This window comes from Enhydra lutris, unplaced genomic scaffold (assembly GCF_002288905.1).
Source record: "Enhydra lutris kenyoni isolate GAN:26980312 unplaced genomic scaffold, ASM228890v2 scaffoldscaffold25, whole genome shotgun sequence".
Lineage (NCBI taxonomy): Eukaryota > Metazoa > Chordata > Mammalia > Carnivora > Mustelidae > Enhydra > Enhydra lutris.
The window spans coordinates 5,787,119-5,807,884 of NW_019154109.1; the positions used below are offsets into that span (position 1 = coordinate 5,787,119).

At 39.9% G+C, this 20,766-nt stretch overlaps 1 protein-coding gene across 5 annotated transcripts in view; it reads left to right on the forward strand.

Moving 5' to 3' along the window:
* LOC111151011 (protein phosphatase 1 regulatory subunit 12B) overlaps positions 1–20,766 on the forward strand; it is a 215,369-nt gene that overhangs the window by 91,436 nt on the left and 103,167 nt on the right. For all 5 annotated transcript variants that reach the window (XM_022508707.1, XM_022508709.1, XM_022508710.1 and 2 more), the window contains one exon: positions 2,843–3,025. In XM_022508707.1, coding sequence (XP_022364415.1) covers positions 2,843–3,025 — 183 coding nt within the window. The remainder of the gene's footprint in view (positions 1–2,842; positions 3,026–20,766) is intronic.

Sequence of the window (20,766 nt, forward strand, 5' to 3'; positions counted from 1 at the left end):
TTTCTAGAACTGACACAAAGAAAATGAAAAACGATGATAGTGTTGCTTGTTGCTGCAAGAACACTTGCTTATGGTAGTGCTTGATTGATTTTTGTCCATTTATTAGATTTCTTTCCTTAAAATAACTGGTGAGCATTGGTTGGCTCAGAGGAATAGCCTCGGGTTGGATTATTATTAATAATACTATATAGTTATGTAGAAATTTATTAGACCCTCACAATAATTCATCTGCACAGGCATAGTAAATATTATACCATAGATAAAGAAACTGAAACACAGAGAGGTTACTTGCTTAAGTATTAAGAGCTAAGACTAGGGAGAAACAGTAATGGCCGCCATTTGTTGAAACCTGTCATGTGCCAAGCATTGGCTTAGGTAATTACAAAAATTACATGAGCAATTGGTTTACTCCCATATAGCAGTAAATCTAAATAATTAAGGCTAAAATATGATAAAGGTTTATCTTTTTTTCTCTCACTTAAGAAAGTCCAGCAATAGGCAGGGCTGGCACCATAGCTTTGAAGTCATTAAAGAAACCTGGATCCTAATGTCTTGCTGCTTCACAATCCTTAAATCATGCTTCCATTTCCATGGGTTGCCTCATGGCACAAAACAGCTGTTGAAGCTCTAGGAGTCATGACTGCATTCTAGACAGGAAGAAGGAAGAAAGGGAGAAATACACAAAGAGGGAAGGCCTCTGAACGGAAGTTCCCCCCCAAAGCACCGATTTCTGCTTATGTCTCACTGGCTACCTCTTGCAGCCAGGGAGACTTTGGAAAATGTGAATTTTTAGCTAAGTACAATGCTGGCCTCAATAATGTATGGGTTCTGTTAGGAAGAAAAGAAAATGAATATGGTTCAGGCAACTCGCTATCTCAGGCACACGTACATTGTTTTTAAAGAGGCCTCCAGTATATGAAGTACCATTTTAATTTTATAGACATGGAAAGTGAGACCCAAAACTTACTCATCTGCTCAAGGTCACATATCTAGTAAGGAATCGAGGTAGAGTTTGAACCTGGATTTGTCCACGTCAGAGATCCTGTTTAACTATTTTGTTTCCACTGAGCTTATGTTTTGTTTTTGTCAATACTAAGTATTTGTCAATACTAAGTGTTCTTCATAAATTATTTTATTTAATTATCACAAGACCCCTGGATTTTATGGTATCGTTATTCCCATTTTACAGATGAAGAGACTAGAGAGGTTAACTTGGCTGCAATGTAGCATCAGTGGTTCCAGAGCCTCTGACGCCTGCTTTGGAGCTTTTCCTATTCTGGCAATCTTTTTTTTTTTTTTTTTTTTTTAAGATTTTATTTATTTATTAGAGAGGGTGTGTGTAAACAGGAGGAGCAGTAGGCAGAGAGAGAAGTAGGCTTCCCACTGAGCAAGGAACCCACTATGGGACTCAATCCCAGGTCTCTGGGATTATGACCTGAGCTGAAGGCAGACACTTAACTGGCTGAGCCACCCAGGCGTCCCTTCCTATTCTGCTCCTAACATTCTACTTGTAAAATCGTACCACACATCAAAATAATAGTTCAAGTCGTATTCTGTAATTCAGTAAAAGAAAATCCTTGGCATTTCTATAGCAGAAAAAACCACAGAGAGAACAAAACATGTTACTAACCTAAAAAGAATGTCAGGTAAGATTTTGATAAGTGTAATTTTTTATAGCTTTGTTTCTGGCTAATTATATTGGTATGTCCTATATAGACTTATACATCTTGTAAGTCTGAGGAATTTAATTTCACCTTTTTTCTGAGTTATTAATTGCTTCTGGGGAAGTGGCTTGTGTTTTTTAGATATCACTTCAAAACTGTTCTTTTTTATATTTGCATCTAGGTACCCTGTTTAGATTTTACAATCTGATTGTTGCTTTCAAGCTTATTCTAATGATGTGATTATTTGAAAATGAGCTTATAGCTACTTACAAGCATTTCTGGTAATTGTGAGTAGGTGAAAAAAAAACACCAGATTTTTAGCATTCTTTATTTTCATTGCTTTTCCCATCTCTGTGAATATCAATTTTGGATCTCTGTTACCCCAGCAACAAGCTGTGACATCACAAATGATAGCTTTTTGGGTGGAGAGCCAATGGTTGCTCTCAACTCTTTGTTAAGAAACAAAGATCTTGTTTTCATGTAAATGAGTTTAATTATACAGCTTGCTGTTGGAAAGTCTGCAGTTAAGGTTACATATAGAATCTTAATAGTTTTTGTTTCTGTGGCTCATGTATACACTTAAGGATACAGGCAATCAGGCCATTTGGTTAAATAGAGAGCAGTTGCTGAGCTAGGTGAGAAAGAACTAGACATACTGAGGTTGTATTTATCACATATATCTGGAATCCAAGAAGATGGTCATCTAATCTAGGCTGAGGACTACCACAGACTCCTACTGCCAAGAATTAAGGGGCAGGTGGAGATTAATATCGTAAGTGACTTTAGTGTTGTTTTCATGTGTGTGGAGAGGCCCTGCCTCTGTGTGTGCGTGTGTGTGGAGACCAGATGGTACTCAGGAATCATTTAAAGCACTCTTGCATATGTTACTATCTTCCTCGTGCCATAGCTAATTTTTTAAAAAAATTTTAACCTTAAAAAAAAAAAAAACATGAAATAGAACTCTTTGGGCAGAGGATATCATATTAAATGTATAATCATACTGTTCTAAGATTTAAGAGCTCAGAATTTAAAAAACCAGTCAACCAGCAAATAAAATCTGAGCCAGAAGATTCTCTAGTTAAACTTATCTCAAACCCTCTGTCTGTGTGCTAATGCTTTGTTATGTAGCATGCCTAACCATTCTCTTTCTGCTTGTGTTTTTGTGTTTTTGGTTTCAGGACTCCTTACAAATCCCAGGCTGACTCAACAACAGAGAAAACAGTAGACAATGTCTCTTCTAGCACCCCGCTCTGTGTGATCACTAATCGCCCTCCACCTAGCACTGCCAATGGGGTTACAACTGCCACTCAGCTCTCCGCTCCTGGAACAGACTCCTCTGTGGAAGCCCGGGACAGGAGGAGGTATGTTCTGTACTGATTGCATTTGCGGGATTCTGCTTTGAGGTAGGATAAAGGAGTGGGTGTGAAATGAAGTCTTTCCCCCAATCCCAAATATATTTGTGAAAGTAGATCTTTATATTACAGTTTGGGTTTTCTATTTTGCCTCTGGGAGACTTTTGATGGAGCTCTTAATTATTTCTGATTATTTAACATACTTACTCTGTTATGAATATAGGCATATCTCTTTTCCACTTGTCTTATAAAAGAAATCCGGGTCAGGCATGTTTTCCCCATTTTGTGATGGAGAACCTGAAGCACGGAGAAGGATCTTTTCTTTTGTTCTGAGGAGTCGATGAAGACTTTTCCGGCAGCAAAGAAAAGCAGTATCATGAAAAAGACTCAGAGAAATAAAGCTAGGATATCATTTTAATTCGTTAAAAAATACCAGAAAAAGAACTCAATAGTATATGATAATATGGTGGAAGGATAGGGACTGGTTACTGTACAATTTCTTCCAAGAAAAATTATGAGAGAGCAGTCATGATTGGCACAGGAGAGGTTTAAGGTAGATGCTAAGAAGAACTTTTTGATAGCATTAGGAGATCTTGGAAAATGTGACCAAAAAAAAGGGACATTTTCATCCACTTGAAAAAGTGGAAAAAATAGAATGCCCTCCATTTGGCTGTTTCAGATCTACTTAAAAACTGAAGCCATACTTATCCCTTTTTAAGACTGGAAAAAGAAGTGAAATCTTATCAAAATTTAAATTTCCGTCTGGCTTCATTTTCTTTTGAATATCCAAAGGAAGAAGATTTTATGTTTGTGAGCGTGTGTATATGTGTAATAAATCAAGAAGTCTTATCATCTATAAGAATAATGAGTTAAACTTTTTATGTTTGTTTATTGTAAAGACAGTTCGAAGAATAAAATTCTGAGAAGTTGAAGAGAGATGTTAAGTGATTGAAGAATAGTGTTTTTCTTCTTCCTTTCTTTTAATTCCTTCCTTTTTTCATTTCTTTATATAAAAATAGAAGGAAGTCAGTTTTCTGGGCTAACACATTACAGAGCGTCATCTTTTCATTGGTTTCCAGCTAAGGAAATTTTAATAAATCAATCTTGAATATTTAATGTTTATATATTTAATAGCTCAGATGGAATTAAGGTATTATTAGTTTCATCTAGGAACTAAATGTAAAATTAATTTTTTTCTGAATATTAGGTGAAAAAAACTCCCTTTAAAAAATCCTTCTGGGCTGAGGCAAGTAAAATGAATTAAATTCATCATTAAGATCATGATCCCTGAAAGGATGGCTAAATCAGGCTTTTTATCAAACTGCATTATTAAATACTCATTGCATGCACCATTATTTAGAGAAACCTAGAGAGATAGTAACTGTCTTCTGGGATTTTTACAACCTGCAAACAAAATGTAGCGCCTGCTACAGATTTTAATTTTGTTTTAGAAGTTTTACTTAAGCTACAAATATTTATTGGTTACATACTGTGTACCATATATTGTCACTAGGACATAATTCCTCAAGAAGCAGCAAATATAAGAATAGAAGAATTATATCAAAACATCACTGAATTACATGAATGTGGTGTATCAAGGTAAGTGCATTTTTAGAATGGTGCAAGATAATAGGGAGATATTAGATATTTATTAGATAACAAATAATCTTTATTAGACAAATAAGGTAATGGCACAAGATAAATAAAAAGATATTGCATAAAGAGCTGTTGGACTCAGTCACCAGCATTCATTCTGTTCAAAATATTTATTGAGCATCGGCCATTGCAAAGTACTATGGTGAACCTCGGCAATACAGCAGTGAATGAGAAAAACAGTCTGAGCTCTTGGCAAACATATATGGTAAGTGAAGAAAAACAAACACTAAATAATGTGATATATACTGTGAAGAAGTAGTATGAGTTGTTACGACAAAAGATCTGCCTACAGAAGACTTCCTTTCTCCTGCGGGATCGGAGAAGGTTATCTTAAGAGGATGATACTCAAAGTGTAAAGGGCAAATAACAGCTGGGAGAAGGGGATAAACATTCCTGCCAGAAAATGTAACTGTTGAAAAGCCACTAAGGTGGGAAGGTCCTTGATCCTTTGGAGAATTTGGGGGCGGGGGGGAGATTTTATTTTTTTTGACAGAGAGAGACACAACGATCTAGGGAACACAAGCAGGGAGAGCAGGAGAGGGAGAAGCAGGCTTCCCGCTGAGCAGGGAGCCCACTGCAGGGCTCCATCGCAGGACCCTGGGATCAGGACCTGAGCCAAAGGCAGACGCTTAACAACTGAGCCACCCAGGCCCCTCCTTTGGAGAATTTGAGAGAAGATGTTGTGGCTTTGGGGTAGAGAGTTAGGGAAAGAGCAGTCTAAGGCGAGGCTTGAGGAATAAATAGGAGCTATATAATGCAAAGTCTTAGAGCCAAGGACAAAGATTGTGGATGTATATGTTAAGAACCATGATGAGCTACTGCGAGCATTTTTTTAACAGCTTTATAAAGATGTAATTTATATACCGTATAATTTAAGGTGTATAGTTCAGTCATTTGGGGTATATTCACAGATATGTGCAGTGATTACCACAGTCAATTTTAGGACATTGTCATCATCTTAAAAAGAAATCCCATACCTTTCGTTATTGGCCCTCTTGCTCCCACCCCCATCTCCCCATTCCCTAGACCTCAGCAACCACTGATCTACTTTCTGTTTCTATGGAGTTGCCTATTCTGGACATTTCATATAAATGGAATCAATATGTGGTCTTTGTGACTGACTTCTTTCACTTCGAATAATGTTTTCAAGGTTCATCCATGTAGTAGCATGTATCAGCACTTTATTCTTTTTTATGGCCAAACACTATTGTATTGTGAGGATATACTGCATTTTCTTTGCCATTCATAAGTTGGTGGACATTTGGGTTCTTTCCACCTTTTGGCTATTTTCAGTTATGTTACTGTGAACATTTGTGTACGAGTTTTTGTGTGGACCTATGTTTTTATTTCTCTTGGATATATATGTAGGCGCAGAATTGCTGAGTCTTATAGAAAATATCCAAAAAGCAAAAAGATAACATGACCTGACTTACATTTTTTAAAATTCTGGCTTTTAAACTCTGGTTACAGTAGTCCATATGAATTGGACATGGGAAGGATGGAAAGGAATAGATGTGGGAGGACCGGTAAGGACACCATTGCAGAAGAAAGGTGCATGAGAGAGAGCAGTGGCTTGCCCAAAGGTAGTAACAAAAGAGATTGAAAAAAGTGAATGGATTCGAAACTTATTTAGGAAAACATTTAGCAACATGGTAGATGAATTTATAAGGACCCCTTTCCCATTATAAACGTAGGAAAATAGAGTTGAGTGTAGAAAAGTGAAAGGAAACTGTGAAGTGACAAAAATGAGGAGAATCCAAAAGCCAGAATGGTTTGAGTGGCCCAGGGTTGGTATAAGACCTCTAGAACAGACGTCAGTGTCTGGAGGCTCAGATTTTAATGCCCATGCATGGGTGTACGAAGTATGGCTTTGGACCTGACTAGGTCAGGAGCTGTAAGTAAGAACCCATATAAAGCTGGAGTTCTCGAAAGGCTGCCCAGTTCATGAAAAGGATGCTTTGCCTGTGGCCTAAAGGAGTGTCAAGGATGGCGCCTATTCAAGGGTCTGAGCAGGGACAGAAAAGTCTTCTGTGGGAAATTTTTTACAACCCATATATATGTGTGGAAATCCCAAGCCAAGAATTTTATTTATTTGTTTGTTTGTTTATGTATTTATTTAAGAGAGAGAGCGCAAGCATGTGCAGTGGGGAAGGATAGAAGGAGGGAGAGAGAATCTCAGGCTGACTCCATGCTGAGTGGGGAGCCCGATGTGGGACTTGATCTCAGGACCCTGAGATCATGACCTGAGCTGAGACCAAGGGTTGGATGCTTAACCCAGTGCACCACCCAGGCACCCCCGACCTAAGCCGAGAATTTAACATAGAAACTAGGTCTGCATTCTTGAAACTCTGAGGCCATAGACACAAGCAATTTGAAACGACTGTGAAGAAACACATCGACAACCCAGGGTACCAAGGATTTCTATAAAACAGTTGCCTGTCAAAGACAAACTCACATAGGAAATGAACCACTCTGAGGAAAAGTTAACAGATGTGGCTTCTTAGATACTTAGCTACTTTTAGAAGAAGTACATGCAGATCACTATGTAGTAGAATTTTTGGATACAAATCAGAAACCTCAAACTATTATGTAATTTGGTAACAATAACTAGACGTGAACCAGTTGTAGTGAGGATAGACACATCTGTAAAAATGGCAAATTAATCAGAAGCGGTGCCTAGAATAAAATATTTTGAAAACGTGTTGTTCCTATATAAAGTCCTATTTAAATGGGAATCCACATATGTAAAGCCATCTATCAACCCTTTATTGACAGACTGCCATGTGCCAGGCACAGTTATTAGAGATACAAGGTCAAAGAAAACGTCTTTCCTGCCCTTGAGAGTTTAAATTTATCTATTGTGGGAAGGCAAACAAGTAAATCAAATAATACAGTCAGTTGTTAAGTGCTCTGATAAGGATGTGTATAGATTGCTATGGGAGCACAGAGCAGGGAAGACTAAATCAGACTGAGTAGGGTGACAGAGAAGGTATGCCAGAGGAGGTGAGTGGAGCTGAATTTTGAAGGCAGCTGGAAGTGAACTCTGAGTAGTAATAGGATGCTGGTATTTTAGAGGGCACACAAGAAATTCAAGAAACAAGTTTAATATGCCTGAAGCAGGGAGCAGGCAAGGCCCAGTGTTGTATTTCTGAAAGTGTCTTTGTGAAGTAGATTTAGATGAATCAAAATTTAAAAAAGAAAAAATCTGTGGGCAAATGAGTTTGTGAAAGAACGGTTAAACATAGTTAAACAGAATTACTCCAAAGCTGCCTCAGAATCCTTCCTCTCAGGGGGTGGGGGTGGGTGGGGGGAGTTGGGTGAGGAAAGGGGAGTGTAGGGGTGGTTAGAATTTGCAGCATTTTCCAAATCTCTGTGTCCATCGAATAGTTCTGTTTTATTTTTTTTTTTTGTTTTGTTTTTTCACAGAAACCCAAGACTGGTATCCCACTGAGTATACTTTGGAAATTGTGGAGCTAGAGAGATAGGCAGGAACCAAACCATGTAGATTTTTGTTGTGCTATGCTAAGAAACTTGAACTTCTGTTTTCAAAGCTATGGAATACCATTGAAGTATTTTCAGCTAGGGAATGACTTGATCAAATAAAACGTATCATTTAAGCCTTTACAGAATTAAAGCCATTTAGAATCTCTCCCTCTAGACAAACATAAGCTGAAAGAAAAAAAATATATCACATGTTTTGAAAACAGCTAAATTTTCCTTTTGAAAGAGCATGCTGGGTGCTAATTCTTCTCTTGAAGCTGCAGCTTTCTCTGTAATCAGCTCCTTGTGGAAGCATTTGGACTCCTGCTGGGAACCATGATGGAGGCCTGAAGCTCACATTCACAGGTCCAATTTGAAACAATTAGTGAACACTGGGATAAATGGGGCTTTAAAACTGGCCACAGGGAGACCTACCCAGTGGAAAAGCCATCTTCTAGTTCAGAGGGGGCCAAGGGTAGTTTTTTCTTTCCTTTTTTTCCTGTATTTTCCGAAGTTCCAGAGTGATAAAGTATTACCATTATAAGCAAGGCAGAGGAAGGGGAGCTTGAAAAAAAAATTTTTAACTCTAAAAACCACAGTCTTTCTTATGATATAAGTCTGTGAAGATGGCCATAGTCACTAAATAGTTAAAAAAAAAGAGTTAAGAGTTTCAAGGTTTACGGCAGCCTAGGTGGCTCAGTGGGTTAAAGCCTCTGCCTTCTGCTCAGGTCTTGATCCCAGGGTTCTGGGATCTAGCCCCACATCGGGCTCTCTGCTCAGCAGGGAGCCTGCTTCCCTCTTCTCTCTGCCTGCCTCTCTGCCTACTTGTGATCTCTGTCTGTCAAATAAATAAATAAAATCTTTAAAAAAAAAAAAGTTTCAAGGTTTGCAGGATTTTAGATAATTTATGATTTTGCTACATAAGCTCAGGGCAGGACTTCTGAAATAGTTTATTACTTTGAAAAAGCGCATGATCTTGGATTTGCAAAGTTCCTTTGGTTTTCTTTTCCTGAAAAGCTCAAGGGTGATTAAACGTATTCTCTTTACAAATGGAATTGCTGAGGCCCTAAGAGGTGGAATGATTTGCTTAATAGCACACCTGAGTCAGAGGCACAGTGGAGATTGTCACCCGAGCCTCTTTTTCCCTTGTCACTGAGCTCACCAACCATTTCTTCTTTTGGATTTCAGAATAAAGGTTTTGATTCAGGGGCCCGTCCATCTTAGTCGGAGCCCAGCATGCAGCGGTCTACCTCCATGGCAGCATAATCACTGTCATCCAGTCTTTGGAGTGACCCTGAGGATTACAGAAACCAACAGGGTCATCTGATTGTAAAGGAGTTGATTTGACTGGCAGACAGCGGGACAGAAAGGGCAAGTGGCGAGCAGTTGGCAGACGACTCTGCAGGGGCATCAGAGCCAAGCGGCAGCTGTCACAATAGCATAGTGGCTGGGTTCATTTTCCAAAGCGCCACGTTTTACTTAGCAACAAAATGTAAACAGTTCCCTTGGCTAATATTAGAGTCTGATAGTGTCTGCCTTTGATCCTCTTGCTGTTTCTCCTCTAGCTTTTTTGCCTCTCAACCCAACCCCTGAATTTTGCATCTTTCTTTTTTTAATGTATGCAACTTCAGTAAGAAATGAGATCTAGATTACAAAATACTACCACTTAATGCTGGGTTTTACACCTTTTTTTATTAATGCCGTTTCCTTTTTTTAGAGAAACAGCCAAAATAGTTTTTCTCCACAGTGAGCTAAAATTGGGGGTGCCTGGGTAGCTCAGTCAGTTAAGCATCTGCCTTCCACTCGGGTCATGATCCCAGGGTCCTGGCATTCCAGCCCCGCATCGGGCTCCCTGCTCAGTGGGAAGCGTGCTTCTCCCTCTGCTCCTCCTCCCTGCTTATGCATGCTCTCTCTCTCTCTCTGTCAAATAAATAAATAAAATCTTTAAAAAAAAACAACAAACTAAAATTGTTTCCCTTTCCCAGATAGCCCGCATGCGACTGTGCTTGGTCAGGATATGGTCAGTATTGGCTGAGTTATATATACCACACTTAACCAACCTTCTTGAATCCCTTGGGGTCCATGTAAGCTAGGTAGTTATTCCTGCTAATGTGAAGCTGTCAGCAAATTAATTTGGCGTCGTCTTTGGAATGTTAGAAATTTAAACCAAGTAATTAAACTCTGAGTCATGGTTTTTTAAAGTCATTTGACTCATCTCTCTATCTCCAGGCTAAAGACAGGCAGTTGTCCATTGGAAAAGATGCCCTAGAAAGGGGATTCCACAGTTCCTCCACTCTCTCTCAGCTTTGATTCTAAAATTAGTATTTTTCTCTCCCTATCTAAAAGACTGCAAAGAAGCTGAACTTACATTTTTCTCTACTGAGATAGTTCTCTCTCTTCCTAACTGTGACTGCAAACAGGAAGAGAGTGAAATGTGTATAGCAGTAGATACATTTTCTGCCCCCATCCTGGGGTTTTCTGGGTTGCTTAGGTGATGAGTTACTATGTTACCTTATTAGTATATATAGATTATGCTCTCCTGATTCCTTTCCTGCCTTGTTAGTGAGGTCAGTATCTGTTGTTTTGTAACCAAGGACGCTCCAAACCCTGCATGCACTATTTGATACTGTTGATTCTAGGGTGAACATTTTTCACATTTCAATGTCTCTAAAGCCAGGATGTCTTACTGCTGGTTGTTCTAGTGCATGTGTGAATTTGGTCATAGGTATTCCATTACTGCCACTGAGGTATGTGCATTGCTGGTACAAAATATGTCTAAATCTGAAGGATCCGTTTCAGTAACTATTAGACCAAGTGCTGAAAAGGTGGTGAAAAGCATGTGTGATTGGCACTGCTTTTTCTTTATTAGTGGTAAAGTGCCAGTGCAGCTTGCAATGGGCAATCGTTAGCTTTGGTGCAATGCGGTCCCCTTTAGCCAGTGAGAATGATGCTGTTGATTTATATTTAAAAACATGAACTGGAAAGTGAATGCTAATGCATGTGTGGTTTCTTTTTGGGGTGATGAAAATGTTTCAAAATTGATGATGTTGATAATTACATAACTGTGAGTGTACAGAAAACCACTGAATGGTACGCTTAACTGGGGATGTGAACTGTATCTCCAAAAAGCTGTTTAAAAATAACACTAAGACATATAGGTCCACCGAACTGTTCTGGGAAAGAAGACCTCCATGGTGCCTGCTAAGAGTTACTACCGTAAGATTTAAGGCTCTTGAATTTCCAAGTCTGTTATCTTTTTCCCTGTATTTCTGCTGCTCACCACAGCTGTTAAGACACAAACTCACTTCATTTTCCAGAGACAGTGGCATTTGTCACGTAATTCCTCAGCACACCACTTAACAGTTGAGGAGTGGAGCTTTAAAACATTCCCCCACCCCTTCGGGACACATGCATTCCAAAGAAAGGACAAGAATCCATTCGCTGGTGCGGTAGAGCCTCTAGTGGTTCTGTCCCAGTTCCCCAACCACTTCAGAGTAAAGTGAGCATTCACCCAGCACCTGCTACTCAAAGCCCTTATCAGCTGTGTTTTTACAGTTAATCTCCTTCTGATAAAGTGGTTCTTTTTTCTGAGCTGTATTGGTGACATGTGGGAGGGACCAAAATGTTGTGCCCTCTCTCAAATCCCCCTCCCCTTTCTCTCCTACGAGTTGATTTTCCCGGGTTGGAACAGTCTCATAAAATGAGCTCTGGTGTTTATTAGGTTACTAGGGAAGGACAGTCCAAGGAGTGGCCACCTGTTTGTGAAAATTGGGCTTCTGGGAAGCTGCTGCACAGGTGTGTGGCAAGGTGTGTCTCAGGTAGCTTGACCTACTCTCCCCTAGAATGATTTGATCTGGCAGTAGAGTTCCTTACTGTTCCTGGTTTTATGGAAATCCGAGGCACAGGAAGTTGATCTTTGTGTTCTGGGGAATTGAATCAAGCCCCTGCCATAATTTACTAGCACCTTCTGTGTTTGGGAGCTAACTCGGTATGCTGAGTTGAGACATCAGGAATGGGCATGGAATAGCAGAAGCAGAAGGTAAAATTTCTTTGCTTGTTGGCTTTGATGTCCTAGATGTGTGTATTGATTGCATACCTTGTGTTGGTGGTGGTGTGGTTGGGAGAAGAGGGAGAGGGTGGGTGTTTAAAATAAGATGTACATGGGCACCTGGGTGGCTCAGTGGGTTAAGGCCTCTGCCTTCAGCTCAGGTCATGATCCCAGGGTCCTGGGATCGAGCCCCACATTGGGCTCTCTGCTCAACAGGGAGCCCACTTCCCTCTCTCTCTCTCTGCCTGCTTGTGATCTCTGTCAAATAAATAAATAAAGTTTAAAAAAAAAGAATTAAGGTGTACAGTGTTCAGAATAACTGGTTTAGAACTTCTCTGGTGTTTCTTCATATTCCTAAAGAATTTAAACATGTGTACTGACTTAAGGATCCCACCCAAGAGGTTAGAGTGGCAGAGGACAACTAAGAATTTCAAGAAGTAGAAACATGCTTCTCTTTTCAAGAAGAAACTGATATCAGTAATGTATTCTTAAGTTGGATAATAGGTGGTGGTTGTATTCTTTTTTTTTTTTTTTAAGATTTATTTATTTACTTTAGAGAGGAGGGAGGAGCAGAGAGAAAGAAGGCAGACTCCTCGCTGAGCACTGAGTCTGACATGGGGCTCCATCCCAGGACCTTAACCATAGCCTGAGCTGAAACCCGAGAGTTGAACTCTTAACTGACTGTGCCACCCAGGCGCCCCTGGTGGTTGTATTCTTTGTATCTTTTTAAGTTTTAAATATTATGTAATATATTTTAAATAAATGAAACAAAAAAAAATTGTTGGATATGTAGGACAATTGCAGAGAGAAGCTGGTTTAGGTAAATGAAAGGTTAGACTACTCCTTGTGTTGGCCTTTGAACAGGAAATTATAAAATGCAAAGACTAGCTCATTGAGCTGTTTACATACTGCAAACCATACATTCGCATTGAATCTTCATGGAAGTAAATGTTTTCCCATACCTACAAGAGGAGAAGTTTCCTAAGTCATCTTTTATATTCAGAGGACCCATTTTTCTAGACAAAATTGAAAATCGTGCTGTGTCTGGCCACGTAAAGGATTCTGTGGATGGATAGCCATTTCAGCCCTGTAGAGAGATCACTCACTAGTCTGAGCTCAGCTTGTCCAGAACTAAACTTCTGCTCTTCTCACTGGTCCCTCTCTACTCTTCTTCTTGGGCTTTGTGTCTTTGACATCGTATCACTCTGTGTACTCAGGTAGAAAACTCTGGCTATTTCCCAAACATGCTTTTCCTTTTATGACCCTCTTTGTGTTCAACCTTCTTTCTGGAAAGGCCTTCTATCACCTTCCCCGCTGAAAAAGATTCTATTCATGGGGTGAAAACCCACCACTGGCTACCTTGCTTCCCCAGCTCCAGACTGCACTCAGTACGATCTCCAGAGTGTTCTTCGGTAGCACTTTTCTTAGGACTGCTTTAACTAATTAATTAAATTAGGTGTTGTCTCTCCTCATTACTACATTGTGAGCTTTTTTTTTAAGATTTTATTTATTTATTTGACAGACAGAGATCACAAGTAGGCAGAGAGGCAGGCAGAGAGAGAGGAAGGGAAGCAGGCTCCCTGCTGAGCAGAGAGCCTGATGTGGGGCTCGATTCCAGGACCCTGGGATCAGGACCTGAGCCAAAGGCAGAGGCATTAACCCACTGAGCCACCCAGGCGCCCCTACATTGTGAGTTTCTTGAGAATGCTTTTTTTTATTGGGTTTTCTGCATACCACAGAGCCTAATACATAGTAGGGGTTGGGTAAAATATGTATAGAAGAAACTTATCAGTGAAAATGAGCCTCTATGTAGTAATACACTCTGTCCAGAAGGTGGCAGCAGAAGAGCGTCAGTTGATCTACTTCATGTAAGGTGCCCTAAGACCTGATTTTGTGTTTGATTTCAGTTTGCAGATAAGTGTATTTACCCCATTCCGTGTAAAGTGTTTTTCTACAGGGAGTGCAGCTGTTTCTGGCATGGGGAGGCCCTCTGTGGACATCGCTGGGGTGCTGCTTCACCAGAGCGCAGCAAACTCCCTGGGGGCAAGGCAGGAGACTCCAGTTTCCTCTTCAGCTGAACACACAGTGTATGCCCTCTCAAGCAAGCCATTTAACTTCTTCAGGCTCAGAGTCTTAATTGGTTAGTCAGTGGAGTTAGGAGATTTGTAGGTAGTATTGGATTCTAAAATCATCAGATTCTAAGTCTTTGATGGCCATCTGACCGTTTCTGCGCTCCGTATTGTGCTGAGAATAATAAGAAATGGGTATGTCCTAGGCAGTGCCTAGAAGATCAGGGTCACCACATACACACACAGTAAACCAAGAGTACACATTAAGGAGCTGTATATCCTTGACTGCAGAACTGTGTTCCTGTATATTAGGAGTTTAGAGAAGAAGTTGAATGAATGAGGGAGGAGGGAGAGGGTAGGAAGGGCTTCGTGAAGCCACTGAAGATAGAATTTGAGTTGGCTTTTGAACATATGAGTTGGTTTAAATGGGGTAAGAGAAATCATATTTTTGGAAGCTTGTTATGTTAGACGCCGGTACCCTCCTAGATGCATTTAATCCTCCCAGCTTTGTGAGATAAGTAATATTGCTTTCTTAAAAGACATAAGGAAATTAAGGCTCAGAGTGACTATGGAAACTGCCCACACTCACAGAGCTAGTAAATGGCAAAACCAGGATTCAAAACCAGATCTTTTGGAATTTAAAGTCCATGCTTACTGTACACCACTGAGCACACAGGTGTGTGCCAGGGTGCCAGGCTTCATTGGACCATTGTATACCATAAGCTCACAAGGAGCACAGTGGTTAAAATCTCTTGACATTTTTTTGAAGGGAAGACAGAACTTCTAGGAAATGAGTATTCGTCTTGGGAGATACCACTTTTGAAAACAAAGCAAATCAAACACTTTCTATCCTATCTGAAACTGAAATAGGAAATAAGGGTTTTGGGGAAACATGAGAAGTTGTCTTGTAGGTCCACTGGCTTATTCAGTGTTTTGTGAGGATGCTGGATATGGGAAGTTTACTTTTGGGAGAATTCCAGAGCCATGGGCAGGCTTGTTTCTATTTTAAGAAATATTTTAAAAATTGGGATTGGATGACAGCAATTACCATTGTTTCTGGTTTGTCTTTAAACCATTTTCCCCCCTTCCCCAGAGTCTTTTAGCTAATTCTGGGTAGTATAATTGACCCAGCTCTTTAAATTGTTTCCTCTGAATAAATCTTAGTCTTCTAACCTGAAAAAGGAAAATTGAATGTGATTCACAAATCTGGTGCATTTGTGCTGAAAGTGGCTCACTGCTCATTGCCATGTAAATAAAATATAGTAATAACTCAAGGACTACGTTCCTTTACAATGAAGCTTATAGTCTTTAAAAGAAAGAACATTTGGCACCCAAAATTCATAAGTCATGGGAACCAGAGCTGCAAGCTTAGCTGTATCTGTGACAAAAACACTCCTGCACAAAAATGTTGTTTGTCCTTGACAGGTGCTTGTCTCTTGTGTCTTCATAGACTTACCTTCAGTGCTGCACTACCTTCTGAGGTCATCCTGTCACTCTGTCTTCCCTATTACTCTTGGAAAAGCCCTTATGTCACTTTATTTACTTCCTAGCCTCCTATTCTCTCCACAGCCTATTAAAGTAGAAATTCTGCCCCACTCGCCTGTCCATTGAAATTGCTCTAGGAGGGGGCCCGGTGGCGTTCCTAATGATCAGATTCCTTAATCACTGCTTCATTTGTTACCTTGAACTCCCAGCAGCACTTTATGATGTTGACTGCTATCCTCTGAAATCTTTATTCTCCCTTGACCCCTGAGATACCATTCTTTCTTGGCTCACTTCTGTCCTTTCTGACTGCTCCTTCTCTGTGTCCTTTTAAGCTCATTTTCTTCTGCAAACACCTTATGTATTGTTCCTCGGGCCTCCTTCTTTTCTCTTCTCAGGACTCTCTAGTTGATCTTGTCCACTCCAGTCTCCTCAGCCACTACTCGACTAGATTTCTAGCCTAGCCATCTCTGATGAGCTTCACGGCACTGCGTGGAAAGGACTTAGGTAGAGTAGTGCCTGACTTCCGGTAGCCACACCTAATGATAGCCATTTCTGGCCATTTTTTTCCTTTCCCTAATATTCATGATTTCAAGTGTTATTACAGGTATGCATTTTTAAGGATTCTCTAGTCCTCTATAAGAAAGAGAATATAACCAAACCAAACCATTTCCTTCCCTCTGACCCAAAAAGCCTGGAAAGAGAGACAAAAACCTGTTAGTTTTCATGTATTTCTTTAAGATTTATTGATTTATCTGAGAGAGAGAGAGAGAGAACGTGAGTGGGGGTGGGGGGAGGGACAGAGTGCGAGGGAGAGTGTCCCCAGGCAGATTCCCCGCTGAGTGAGGAGCCCTGCACGAGGCTGGATCCCAGGACTTTGAGGTCATGACCGGAGTCAAAATCAAGAGTCAGACACAACCAATCAAGCCACCCAAGTGCCCCAGTTTTCATGTATTTTAAAAAGTCTTTTTGTCCCGAAGAAGTGTCACCCAGTTGAGAGAAACAGAAATCAAACTAGAAACCTTCTCTTTACTTCCCGCCAAGAAGTGACACACTCCTCACCGGGTCCTGTCATTCATTGTCAAGAGCCCTTCAGTTATACTCTCTCTCCATCTGCACTGCCCTCTGTTAACTTGACCCCTCCCAGCTGGACCCTTGGCCGCCTTCTCCCCTTCCCCAGCCCAACAGTCCCTCCTCTGCAGTGCAGATCTGATCGGCTCACTCTCCTGCTTGAAATCCAAGAATGGAGCCATAAGCAGTGCTGTTACTGGGCTTGGTTTAGGAAGCCCTCTTCCCAGTCTTTCTAGATTCCGTTCACATCACCTCCTCTATGTTTTATCTCTCACCTTTCGGATAATTCTGGGCTCTCTATCCAGAGCACGAGCTCTTTATGTCATGGCATTTCTTATCTTAAATTTTAATTATCACTCCTTTATATGTACGACTTCCTCACGAGATCCTGTTGGAAATCAGGCCTTGTTTATTTTGAAATATAGTATCTGGAGTAGGTTAAAAAAAAAAAAAGTGTAGGATGGGGCAATCGTTGGTTAAATGGAATGAAGAAAATGAATGGATCAACACACTGATGGTGAAACTTTTCAAATGGTAAATAAATGAGCATGTGATTGGGACCAACCCTAAGAAAAAGCTATGTTAACTTGGATTCTAAATTTCCTCCATAACCTTAATTGAGTCCAGTAACCATGTTGGAGCACCTACTATAAGCTAGACACAGTGCTAAATGTTAATGATGTGATGACAAAAAATAGCCCACCTTCCTAAAACTTAGAGAATGGTGGCTAGTGGTGCAAAGAATATAAGGAATTTTATTTCACAAGAGCTTAGGCTCGTTTTTGTTACGATCTATAAGGTAGTGGCTAACACCTGATTTAGTGGGTTAGGACAGTTATTGGTTTACTTACTACTTTTTAGTGTGAATGAAAAAGTCAGTGTGTTCCTTTAGTATCAAGTTTTAAAGCTTTTTGTGTAATTACAAAAAATTCCCATAGACTGGGATTGGAAGAGATGGACTACAAAGGGGCATGAGAATTTTGGGAGCTAATAGATGTATTCTCTATCCTGATTGTGGTGATGGTTACAGGATTATAGGCACTTGTCAGAACTTACAACTCTTTGACCTGTATGCTTTCTAGGGCAAATTTTACTGTGTGTAAATTATATCCCAGGAAGCCTGACTTTTAAAAAGTGCCACTGAGGGTTAATTAATCTGTCATCTGAAAAGTGGGGTGGTTGGCTAGGGAAGATAATCTGTTTTACAGGCCTTCTCTGAAGAGAAATCTGATTTAGGTCCTTGAAGTCCTTCCATTCTAGACCCGTCTCTTCTTAACCCAAGCTTCAGAAAAGTTCAGAAATCCCTGAAATTGTTAGCAAAATTTTGTTAGGTGTAAATTCCCCCTTTTTTTTTTTTTTTCTGGGAAGAGATGACAACTTAAATCTTGTTGTTATAAGTAGGTTCCTGTTCAATAAAGGTTAAAAAAAAAACAGGTTGGGGTGCTTCCCCACTTCCCAGGTGCTCCCTTTTTCCTAATGAAGCCCATGCTAGTGATTACAGATTACAGATTCCAGATTCCAGACCAGTTTCTGGAGGGTGAGAGGAGTCCGTGAGTCCACTGACCTTAGTACTTAGAGCCCACCTGGTGCTAACACAGGCCTGTTCCTAATTCCCCACTTAAATGGGTTAGAGCCCCTTTTTCCACCTTCTTAAACCTAAACTCTCACTCCCTTCTCTGTCCTAAGGGTGACGAAAGGATATTTTTTTCCCTGAAATATTTATATTACTTTAGTATATCCTAGAAAGTACCTGTCCTTTCTAGGTCACTGCCAATTATGGTAATAAAGGATTTTTCTAAGTGTGGAATATAACTACATCTTACTCCTTGAAACAGTCCTTTGAATATTAATAATCAATTTTTAAAGTTTGGGGTGCCTGGGTGGCTCAGTCGGTTAAGTGTCCAACTCTTGATTTCAGCTCAGGTTGAGTTCTCGGGGTGGTGGGGTGAAGCCCCCGCATTGGGCTCTGCACTCAGTGCAGAGTCTGCTTGTCCCCCTCCCTCTCCCTCTCCCTCTGCCTCTCCCCCCACTGTCTCTCTCAAATAAAATCTTTAAAGGTTTTGGAGTTTATAAAATTTTCCACCATGTGCATATTTTAAGGAGAAAAATAATTATTTATCCATAATCTTACCATTCAGCAATACCCCTACTAACATCTTTTTATGTTGTGTTGATTTTGAGATTATACTGTAGGTTTTTTCTTATTAAAATATTATTATTAAATATTACAAATACCCAACATATCCATTTTCTGGCTCAATTAAGTCCTAGCTATATTAGCTTCAGTGGTTTTTTTTGTTTGTTTGTTTTTTAGCTTCAGTGTTTTTTAAATAAAATATTAAAAATGTCGTTGAGGCCCCTGCATATGTCTCAGTCTCATCCCCTTGACTCCCTCCCTAGCTGGAGATAGTTACTATACTAAATTTTGTGTTTGTCATTTGCAAATTTTTATTAGTTATTATTCTGTTTATATATACACATATTAATACTTTCACATGTTTTTTTCTTCCTATAAATTATATCATTCTGCACACATCATTCTGAAACCTCATGTTTTTTATTTAGCATTCTTTTGTTCATTTTGAATGCTCATTTTAGTCCATTGTGTAGATATACCACAGTTTGGTTTTGGGTTGTTTTTTTTTTTTTTCCTGCTAATGTACATTTAAGTCATTTTCTCTCTCTCTCTCTCTCTCTCTCTTTTACGAATACCAATTATTCTGTTGCATTGCTGTGTACATTCTTGTTCATGTTTTCTTATCTAAATATGTAGCAGTTTCTCAAGAGTATTTATTTTCAAATGGAATTCCTGGATCTAAACAGTGAGTACCTCTTTACTTGAGATGCCAGACTGCTCTCCTGTTTCCACTCTCACCAGCAATGTAGGAGAGTTTCTACATCTTTATAACTAATGTTATACTTGATAATGTCAGTGGTTTGTGCTTTTGAGAATCTCAGGAAGATGAAGTGGTTTTCCTTGTTTTAATTTTGCATTTCATGATCATTAAGTGAAACTGAACATTTTCTCTTATGTGTATTGGCTTTGTGGGTTTCCTGTTTTGTAAATTCCCTGATTATATGCTTTGTTGTTATTTCCTCTTGGATTCTTGGTCCTTTTTTAAATTGGTGTAAGTTCTTTACATATTCAAAATGCTAATATTTTGCAAGTTATGTATCTGTAGTAGTTTGCAGTTTGTCTTCTAATGTCTGACAGACTCTGTCATGTGAATGTTCCATAATCTGTTCAGTTGATCCCCCTTTTGTTTCCTATTTGGATTATTTCCGTGAATATTTTGTGTGTTGACTTTTTGAATTTTCTTCTTAAAAAAAATTCAGTGGTGGTGCTGAATTTGACCTGGTCTATTTTGTAGTTAGTAGTGAATGTTCGAGACAGTTGGCCAAGTCCAGTTGGTACAGCCTGTGGGTATGAAATAAAGCGGCACTTGTGCTTTTGGCACCTGAATCTGCCATTCTTGGCATCCCTAACACCTGTTCTGACCAATGAATTAACTGTAGAGTGACCTAAATAAGTAAAACATTGTCATTTGTAAAAGTGGTTTTGGCACTTGAAGCTGGAGTGTTTTAATGGAACAAATGTTCAGAGATACAAGAATTTGAGGCAATATAGTACTTATCAAAGGTAGGTCACAGAAACACCAGGCTCACATGGTTTGTAAAGCAAAAGGAGTTCTCTGAGCTGTCATTTGGTGCCATATAACTTAAGAGGTTAGCGCGGGGGATCAGCAGACTTTTTTTGTAAAGGGCCAGGCAGTAAATCTTCTGGGCCTTTTGGGCCTTTTGGGCCCCGTGCTCTCCGCTGCATCTGCTCAGCTCTGCCCCTGCAGCACAGCAAACAGTAGGCACACAGCCTCGCCCCTCATTTCTGTATTGTCCGTGACCGCTTTGGCACTACAGTGAAGGTGTTCCGTAGCCTTGCAAAGCCT